Raw genomic sequence first — 9,877 nt, 5'->3', positions numbered from 1 at the left:
TGGCTTCCATTCACTACAGATCACGCACAGTGTGAATCATATGTAAAGCCGCCGCAGCGCAGGGGCCTTTGTTGAATGCAAAATAAACATGTTTTTCTCCTACACGGGCGGCCTGACACCATCGTCTCCCGCCCCTCGCTTCCGGGTAAGGAAATGCTGCAGTTAATCCGTAAATTACGCCCACCACCAAAGCGACAACCCATCCTTGCATGCAAATAAGCTGCGCCGCTGTCGAAAGCCCCGCCCGCTCGTAACTGCCCTGGTTGTCCAGCCCCAGATGTAAATAAGCCGAGCGCCCCCGAAGCTCCGCCCCTTGCTCGCGCCCCGACGCCTGCGCAGTGGAGGAGCCTAGCCGTGGGCGGGCTTGGCTGATGCTCCGCCTCTCGCGGGATCCCGCGGGGGCTTATCCTGCTAGGCCCCGCCCCTCGCCGCGCCTGGGCCGCGGGGGCCGGGCCGTCGTGCGCGCTGGGCTCGGCGTGCAGCTGCTTTCGTCGAACGTCCTGAACGGCCGGGTGGGCTCGGCTTTCGTCCCCGCGGCTGCCTTCGGGTCTGCAGCATAGGCCGTGTCGACAGCCGGAGGGTGCCAGCAACGAGGCAGGGACTGGACGCTTGGCGGGGCCCACGGTTTCAGAAGCGCCGCCTCCGCTATGGCCCCAATCAAGGTGACCGCTGGCCGGGCCAGCTTGAGTTCCCCTCCCGCCCGTCTTCCCGGTGCCCTCCGTCCCGCCTGCCTAGGAGAGAGTCACCCTCCTTCCTGCCCTCAGGACCCCTGCCCGCCGCGCCGACGCTCCTCCTGCGGTTCTCCCTCAGCCACACCCTTTTGCAGTCTCGCCACTTTAGGGGACTTGTACCCCATCCACTGGACAGCTCCCAAAGCTCTCGAGCCTTCCCCTCGCCCCCTTTCCATTTCCACCGTGCGGCACCGAGATGGGTCTCCCCCGCCTTCCGGAACCGTCTCCTTTGCCGCAGGGCTCCTTTTCAACCCTCATACGTGCCCCTCCCCTCCAGACCTTCCTGTACGTTCTTGTTATATTTTTGGGCATCATTCTTCACGCCGTCGTCTGAAACAAGTGTTTTCTGCTAAAGCCCCTGTTTTGTCTCCTCCTTTCCGCTTCTCCCGCAGCTAATTCCCACCCTTCTGCTGAGTCTTTCAAACCCTCACCTGGAATGATCCTGGGAACCCTTCCACATTCTTCTGAAACCTCCTCCTCCTTTATCTTCCTCCCACTCCCTGATTTGTCCTCCCCTTCGGTATTTCCTCTGGCTCCATGAAACCCTCACACACGTTCCTAAGTAGACTAATCCATCCCCTTTGAGAAATTCCTTTTATTTTCTTCCCCCTCCCCAACTTTTCACCTTCTGCTGGTCTCCCTTTTTCTCTTCCTGAGAGCTGGACACTCAGACCTGGCCAGGGTCCTCTCCCTCCCTGTTGTCAGCGTCTCCTCCTCACCCCTTAGATAGGCCCCATGCATCTCCTCCCCTGCCTGCAGATCCCACTTCTTTCTGGTAAGAAAGAGACTCCTTGATTACTCAATCCCTTGCAACACCCAGAGAGGCCTCCTCCTCCATTTTCTGTTGTCACCAACAAACCGGTGAAAGGAATAGGGCCATCTTGAAACCTGGAGGATGTGGAGTAATCAGGCGGTGGGGGGAAGAGGGTAGGGTGGCAGGGAGGGACCGCTGGAAACCGGCTGGTTAGGACATTACAACTCTGTCAACTCTGCTCCACTAGAAGGAACTGCCTCGTCTGGTTTAACACCTTTCCTTTGGCCTCTTTACCCACCCCCTCACTCCCCAACTCCTTATTTCCTTGTCTAGCCTATCTCTAGTCATCTTTGCTCACTTTTGAAGTAACCAAAGTAATTCCTCATGAAGCCATTCCCTCTAGGTGGGAGATGCCATCCCTTCGGTGATGGTTTTTGAAGGGGAGCCTGGGAACGAGGTGAACCTGGCAGAGCTGTTCAAGGGCAAGAAGGGGGTGCTGTTTGGAGTCCCTGGGGCCTTTACCCCTGGCTGTTCCAAGGTGAGACCACCCTTCTGGGACTCCCTGGTTGGAATCTTGTGTACACATCTGTATTGTTCCTAAGTCCTAGGGCAGCTTGCGACGAGAACACATAGATAAGGTGACAGAAGGCCTATCAGAGCACTCAGAAAATAAGTGGAGGTGGTGAAAAGGTAGTGACATCAGGAATGCAGGAGAAAAGGGTCTTGTGATTAAGTCCCACCTGTCTTATTGATGTTGCTGGTGATGGGCACCATGGAAGGTGCTTGGGTAAATAAAGTATAGTCCTGTTCCTGGGATGAAGTTCATGGTGACTACTGAACACTCGAGTTTGGACCTGAGCTTCCTTGTGGCTTACGCATTTCTAACGGTCTGATCAAAGATATTCAAAAGGAAATGAGGATTGCCTGGAGATAAAGGGTAGGCCAATGAGCAGAGGCAGTTATCCCTCTGCTGACCCTTCATTTCCCCTCCTAGACCCACCTGCCAGGATTCATGGAGCAGGCTGAGGCTCTGAAGGCCAAGGGGGTCCAGGTGATAGCCTGTCTGAGCGTTAATGATGTCTTCGTGACTGAGGCATGGGGACGAGCTCATAACTCAGGAGGCAAGGTGAGATGTGGGCCCTGCAGGGGGTCAGGGGCCAGGCAGGAGATTGTTCTTTTAACCTTTACTTTCTCTTTAGGTTAGGCTGTTGGCTGACCCCACTGGGGCCTTTGGGAAGGTGAGTGCACACCAGCAACCCCCACTCTAGAGGGTGGTTCCTGTGCCCGGCCTTGGACACAGGAATTGGGAGGGACATGGCTAATGTGAGGAACAGCTGGTGGGGACAGGGCTTGGTCTGTTCTGGAAGTTTCTAAGCCTTGTCTCTGCTTTTTCTTTTAGGAGACAGATTTGTTACTAGATGATTCATTGGTATCTCTCTTTGGAAATCATCGGCTCAAGAGGTAAAAGTAGGAGGGTCTTCTGTGGGGTTCCCATGCACCCCTTCGACCTCCATTCCCAGCCTTCAGGTCTAGGCTGTTGTAATTGGCTTGGTGTCTCTCTCTTAAAGATTTACTTATTTTAGAGCGAGAGCATCTACACAAGTGTGCAGAGGTGAGCAAAGGGAGAGGGAGAGAGAGTCTTAAACAGACTCCGTGCTGAGTGCAGAGCCTGATGAAGGGCTTGATCTCATGAACCTGAGATCATGACCTGAGCAGAAACCAAAAGTCAGATGCTTCACTGCACTACCCAAGCGCCCCTGGCCCAGTCTCTCTTTCTGGCAGGTTCTCTATGGTGATAGAGAATGGCATAGTGAAGTCCTTGAATGTGGAGCCAGATGGTACAGGCCTCACCTGCAGCCTGGCCCCCAACATCCTCTCGCAGCTCTGAGTGCCTGGGCCCAGATATACTCCTTCCTTCCACTCTTTCGTGTTGCACCTGCCCAGCCCTGGACAAAGGGCCCACTCTGCTCCAACTTCAACGAGGTCCACCCGGTGGGAATTGTGACCAAATTTCTGCAATAAACATTTCAGGTTCTCAATGAGTCCTTGTTTTTGTTTTTTTTGTTTTTTGGTTTTTTTAAAGATTTGTTTATCTTCGAGAGAGTGCAGGTGTATTGGGGGTAGTGGGGGGTGGGGAGAGGCAGAGGGAGAGAAGCAGACTCCCTGCTGAGCTTGGAGCCTGGACATAGGGCTCAATCTCATGAACCTGAGATCATGACCTGAGTTGAAATCAAAAGAGTCAGATGCTTAACCAACTGCACCACTGAGGTGCCCTTACTCTTCGAATTTGAATTGCTGATTTGCTGAGGGCCAGGCCTTAAGACAGTCACAACTGTGAAGGTAGTGGGCAGGGGCCTAAGGGGTACTAATGAGGTGGAGGGCCTGATTTTATTAAGGACATAGGGAGAACATTTGAATGAAGTGTTATGAAGCATCAATATACAGGTTGGGAAAGGGCCAGTGGTCCAAAGAGCAAGGGACAGAGCAGTCTGTGTAGAGGGAATAGGCCCTAGGCATACACAAACTTGGCTTGCAGCCATGACGTTTTTCTTTTTATTTTTTTTTTTAGATTTTTCTTCATTAGAGAGCTTGCTTGCACAGATAGGTGGAGTGGCAGACAGAGGGAGAGGGAGAAACAGACTCCCCATTGAGCAGAAATCCTGGCTTGGGACTTGATCCCAGGACCCTGGGATCACGACCTTCCTCGAAGGCAGACACCTAACCAACTGAGCCATCCAGGTGCCCCAATGACCTTTTGCATTTGATCTCTGGGTGTTGGCTGACTTCATGTAGACTTTAAACCTCAGGGTAGGAGCTTTGGCTCTAGCTACCACCCAACCTGGGCCAGGCTTTTGCCCCACCATTCTTTTAGACTGTGTCAAACCCCTCCCAGGAGCACCTGCACCCCAGGAAGGGCTTCTGGCACTTTGGGCCCGACTGATAGAAAGGGCTCCATCTGTGGAGGCAGTACTGGCTTAATCCAGGAGAGCTTCCTGGGAGAGGAGTCTAGGTGAGTTGTTGGGTAGAGGAGGAGAGGCCAGTGAGGCCTGATTGGTGCTGGCTGTACTGTGAGGGGCTGTGGGTCAGGAAGGCCAGCAGGGATTGGGGCTGCAGGCCATTGCTGTGTGCAGGCCCTGCTCTTGGGCCTCTGCTTTTTGCCTGTGGGAAGTCTTGCACTTGGCATCAGGCAGCAATCATTAGGCCTCTGCTGTGTAGGAGCTCATAGTCTTAAGAAGGGTGGACACTTAGAGCTGCCTCTTGAGGTGTAGTAAAAATCCTCATGATCCTGGGGGGAGTGAGCCTGAGGGTCTCAGGTGGAGAGAGTGCTGGAATCAGCGGCTAGGCTCTCTGAGCCTCCTGTCACGTTGGCTGTGTGCCCTACTGCTCTTCCCTGCAGAGCTTATGCTGCCCTGGCACCTCTCCACTGTAAGCACAAGCCAGTCTCTGTTGCTGCCACTCAGCAGCTTGTTTCTTTCACTCCTGGACTCTTCGTCTGAGGCCCAGGAAGGCCTCTGAGAGAGAGTGTTACCTCCAGGGTCCTGTTGCTATTTCCTGGGCCTCTTGGCCAGCCTGAGGAGGCTTCTAGGGCCTGTGTAGCCCCTTTGGTGAGCATGATGGGAGTCAGGTGTGAGTGAGGGTGGCCACCTATCTTAGCTTGCTGGGGTGGGTGGTGTCCTGTTAGCTGCTGTGGATATTGGAGGCCCTGGGATCAATGATCACGTTGTAAGAGAATGGGGCAGAGCTTCAGCTCCTGGGTGGACCTGTTGTATTTCAGGCTTGTAGATAAAGGGCAGGCCAGGGCATAGTGGCCTAGACCAGTGGGTTCTGGAGGCCTGGAGCTGTAACTGGCAGGGCAGTGTAGGCGTGAGCTTCCTGGGCTGTTGGTGGCCAAAGGGCTGATGTTTTTGTTTGTTTTACGATTTTATTTACCTATTCACGAGAGACACACAGAGGCGGAGACACAGACAGTGAGAGAAGCAGGCTCCCTCTGGGGAGCCTAATGTGGGACTCAATCCCAGGACTCCAGGATCACGCCCTGAGCCAAAGGCAGACGCTCAATGGCCAAGCCACCCAGGTGTCCCAAAAGGCTAATCTTAAACCATGAGATATTCACCCAACACATTTCCAGATAAAACTCACCCACCTGTCCTGCCTGACCTTCCAAAGGGCACAGGAACTCTGACCTGGAAGACCAAGGATTTTACTTGGTATTAGTAGTTCTGGCCTTTTCTGGGTCAGGAGTCCCTTTGAGGAGCTGCTGAGAGTCATGCCCTTTTCCTTAGAACGTGCACGTCTTCAGGTGCCTGGGGGGCTCAGTCGGTTAAGCATCTGCCTTCTGCTTATACCATGATCCTGGGGTCGGGCCGTCTCCTGTGTTGGGCTCACTGCTCAGCCAGAAGTCTGCTTCTCCATCTTCTTCTGAGGCTCCCCTGCTTGTGTGTGTGTGCTCTCTTTCTCTCCCCCAAATAGATAATAAAAAAAATCCTAAAAAAAAATAAATAAATAAAATAAAAAAGCTGCCGACCTTGGGTAGGCTATTTAGTTTCTCTGCTTCCCTCATCTTTAAAGTAGGAATAATCCAACCTACATCATATGGCTGTTGGGAACAAATGAGAGAGTTTAAGTAAAGCATTGGGCACAGTGCCTAGCATGCAGTAAAAAACCAAAACACGGTTAAAAAGAGAAAAACAACAAAAGAATCCTTGCTCTCCATCATGCAGCCTACATGTCAGTAGAGAAAGAACTAGAAGGACACCTGGGTGGCTCAGTTGGTTGAGTATCTGACTCGTAGTTTCAGCTCAGGTGATCTCAGAGTGCTGAGACCTCATCTGGCTCCACTGAGCTCAGAATCTGCTTGGGATTCTCTCCCTTTCTCCCTCTCTGCTCCTCTGTGCATGCTCTCTCTCTTAAATAAATAAATACATACATACTTTAAAGATTTTTTTTTTAAGATTTTATTTATTTATTCATGAGAGACACAGAGACGGGGGCAGGGGGGAAGCAGAGACACAGGCAGAGGGAGGAGCAGGCTCCATGCAGGGAACCTGACGCGGGACTTGATCCCGGGTCTCTAGGATCACACCCTGGACTGAAGGCAGTGCTAAACCGCTGAGCCACCCAGGCTGCCCTTTTTAAAGATTTTTAGGGGATCCCTGGGTGGCTCAACGGTTTGGCACCTGCCTTTGGCCCAGGGCGCGATCCTGGAGTCCCGGGATCGAGTCCCATGTCGGGCTCCCGGCATGGAGCCTGCTTCTCCTCCTCCTGTGTCTCTGCCTCTTTCTCTCTCTGTGTGTGTCTATCATAAATAAAAATAAATAAATATTAAAAAAAAGATTTTTATTTGTTGAGGGGCAGCCCGTTTGGCTCCCCATCACGAAGACGGACCTTGAATCTCATGAATTCTTTGTTTTAAGATTTTTTATTTATTGGGCAGCCCCCGTGGCGCAGCGGTTTAGTGCCGCCTGGAGACGGCACTAAACGGTCCTGGAGACCCAGGATCAAGTCCCACATCAGGCTCCCTGCATGGAGCCTGCTTCTCCCTCTGCCTGTGTCTCTGCCTCTCTCTCTCTCTCTGTGTGTGTCTCTATGAATAAATAAAATCTTTAAAAATAAGATTTTTATTTATTGATTCATGAGAGACACAGAGAGAGAGGCAGAGACACAGGCAGAGGGAGAAGCAGGCTCCCCGAAGAGGAGTCCCAATGGTGGGACTTGATCCCAGGACCACGACCTGAGCCAAAGGCAGATGCTCAACCACTGAGCCACCTAGGTGCTCCATAAATAAATAAATTCTTGAAAAGACGGAAGAGAGAGAGCTAGGAGTTAGAACAGAAGTCAAACCTCAGTCCTGTCATTAGTGATTCCTGTGATTATGTCTCTCTGGGCCTCAGTTTCCTCCTCAGTATAATGGGCTAGTGATTCTCTTGTTATCTGTTGTATTAGGTCTCCAGGATTCTCCATACATTGTCTGGCACCTGAAGTCTCAGAGGTTAAGGAGCTGGGAAAGCATCCCTGTGGGGAGTCTTGGAGAGGCCCTAGAGAGTCAGATGCCGGGGGGGGGGGGGGGGGGGGGGGGCATTCTTGGCCCAGATCTGGGCTTGGGCTGTAGTTATATAGGTACCATGATTGGGGGGATATTGATCCCGAGGGAACCCACCCTGCTGGTCATGTTGGGGTTTGGCCATGCAGATGTTGAGGAGTAACAATGGAGTCAGAAGATTGTGTGTGTATGCGTGCATGTGTGTGTGTATGTGCACGGGTGTTTGCACAACTTCTGGAGTAGTTTGGATAGCATCTGTGTGAATGCACAGATTTTTGGTGCTAATAAATATGCATATCAATCTACCATGTTATTAATCTGCATGTTATTATTGCATCAAATCTCCCAACTTGAGGGACACTTGGGTGGCTCAGCCGTTGAGCTGCCTTCAGCTCAGGGCATGATCCCAGAGTTCTGGGATCGAGTTCCACATTGGTCTCCTTGCAGGAAGCCTACTTCTCCCTCTATGTTTCGGCCTCTCTCTCTGTGTCTCTCATGAATAAAGAAATAAAATCTTAAAAAAAAAAATTCCCTACTTGAGCTGAAGTCTTTTTTTTCCCCCCTTCAAACACAGGTAAGGTGCCCTGCTCAAGACATGTTTTGGGAAACAATAAAGAAGTGAAGGAAGGGAAAGAGAGGGGGCTATCCCTTCTCCAGCATCCTGGATATTGGTTCCCATTGTTTCAGCCTAAATTTGACCATAATGGGTCTGAATTAGAACTAGATTTGCTCGAGTGAACAATCCCAGTGACTTAAGATAGAGGCTTAGCTCACAGATATGCAGTAGGAAGATTGACGGTCAAGGGCTAGTTAGTACAGCAGCTCCATGGATACGAGGGACCCATGTTCCTCCTATTTTGCTGCTCTGGCATTTTATTTTTATTCATTCATTTAAAAAATATTTTATTTTTTCATTAATGAGAGACAGAAGGAGAAGCAGGCTCCCCACAGAGCAGGGAGCCAATGCGGGACTTGATCCAGGACCTTGGTATCACAATCTGGGCCAAAGGCAGATGTCCAGCCAGCTGAGCCACCCAGGTGACCAGCTCTGCCATTTTATTTTATTTATTTATTTACTAAAGATTTTATTTATTTATTCATGAAAGACACACAGAGAAAGAGAGGCAGAGACACAGGCAGAGGGAGAAGCAGGCTCCATGCAGGGAGCCTGACGTGGGACTCAATCCTGGGTCTCCAGGATCATGCCCTGGGACAGAGGCAGACGTTAAAGCACTGAGCCACCCAGGGATCCCCCCGGCTCTGCCATTTTAAACATCTGCCTTCTATCTCACAATCCAATGTGGCTGTTTGAGTTCCAGCCACCACATCTAGAGTCCAGCCAGCAAAAAAAGGAGGAAATGGGGAACAGGAGATCGAAGGTCCACATCAGCTGTCTTTTAAGAAGGTGTTCTGGAAGCTCTCATGTATCATTTCCACCTAAATCTCACTGGCCAAAACTTAGTTGCTTGGTCACACTAGCTGCAAGAAGAGGCTGGGAAATGTCAACTCTATTACTGGCTGCCATGTTTCTTTCTTTCTTTCTTTCTTTCTTTCTTTCTTTCTTTCTTTCTTTCTTTCTTTCTTTCTTTCTTTCTTTCTTTCTTTCTTAAGATTTTATTTATTCATTCATGAGAGACACAGAGCGAGCGAGAGACACACACAGAGAGAGAGGCTGCCATGTTTCTAACTAAAAAGCCAGGGGTTCCATTGCTAAAGGAGAAAGGGAAAAAGGAGACTGGGAAGAAACGAGCATTGTGGGCCACACAGGGATCGTGTCTGAGCACAGCAACCTTTGGGGGCTCCATTGCCTCCCAAAGGATGGGAGCACCTGCTGCCACTTCCATCAGCATGGCAGGGACACATACTAAGCTGTCCCATGTCCCTGTGTGGTCACCTCATATCCCCAGTGATCCCTCTCCAGCCTCTCTCCTGTTCCCTGTAATTTTAGTCACCACAGTCACCCCAATTCCCCAGCCTTGGGGGCCTCCAGCCTCTTTAGCATCTCCTGACAATGTTCACCGCCTGGGATGCCCCTCCCTTTCCTACAGCTGACCTAAGTGCTCTACCTTTCGAGGTCCCGGTGGATCCTGTAAGCTGAAGACCATGCCTGTTCCGGCCCCTGCCTAAACTAGTCTTCGTGGGCCACCCCCTCAGCTTCATCAAGGATGGAGGAGTTTTTGACATATAATTTACATATCATAAAATTCACTCTTTAAAAGTGCACAGTTCTGGGCATGCCTGGGTGGCTCAATGGTTGAGCATCTGCCTTTAGCTCAGGTTATGATGAGGTCCTGGGATGGAGTCCTGCCTCGGGCTCCCTGTAGGGAGCCTGCCTCTCCCTCTGCCTGTGTC

At 51.3% G+C, this 9,877-nt stretch overlaps 1 protein-coding gene across 2 annotated transcripts; it reads left to right on the top strand.

Moving 5' to 3' along the window:
* Positions 1–418: 418 nt before the first annotated feature.
* On the top strand, positions 419–3,527 carry PRDX5 (peroxiredoxin 5). Of its 2 annotated transcripts, none has more exons than XM_041773824.1 (6): positions 419–662; positions 1,876–2,023; positions 2,480–2,611; positions 2,685–2,723; positions 2,885–2,946; positions 3,268–3,527. In XM_041773824.1, the coding sequence occupies exons 2-6, from the start codon at positions 1,913–1,915 to the stop codon at positions 3,371–3,373; spliced, it is 450 nt and encodes a 149-aa protein (XP_041629758.1). In that variant the 5' UTR covers positions 419–662; positions 1,876–1,912; the 3' UTR covers positions 3,374–3,527. The 2 variants fall into 2 exon arrangements, with proteins under 2 accessions (XP_041629758.1, XP_041629757.1); XM_041773823.1 differs by having other exon boundaries at positions 420–662; positions 1,889–2,023.
* The last annotated feature ends 6,350 nt before the right edge of the window (positions 3,528–9,877 follow it).

The sequence above is a fragment of the Vulpes lagopus genome, chromosome 11 (genome assembly GCF_018345385.1).
Source record: "Vulpes lagopus strain Blue_001 chromosome 11, ASM1834538v1, whole genome shotgun sequence".
Classification (NCBI taxonomy): Eukaryota; Metazoa; Chordata; class Mammalia; order Carnivora; family Canidae; genus Vulpes; species Vulpes lagopus.
Note: the sequence above shows the minus strand (reverse complement) of the source record. Positions and strands in the feature narration are given on the sequence as shown.

Coding starts and splice junctions, on each gene's coding strand:
- PRDX5 (XM_041773823.1), top strand. Junction 2,612..2,684: donor CTCATAACTCAGGAGGCAAG/GTGAGATGTGGG, acceptor CTTTCTCTTTAG/GTTAGGCTGTTGGCTGACCC. Junction 2,724..2,884: donor CCACTGGGGCCTTTGGGAAG/GTGAGTGCACAC, acceptor TTTTTCTTTTAG/GAGACAGATTTGTTACTAGA.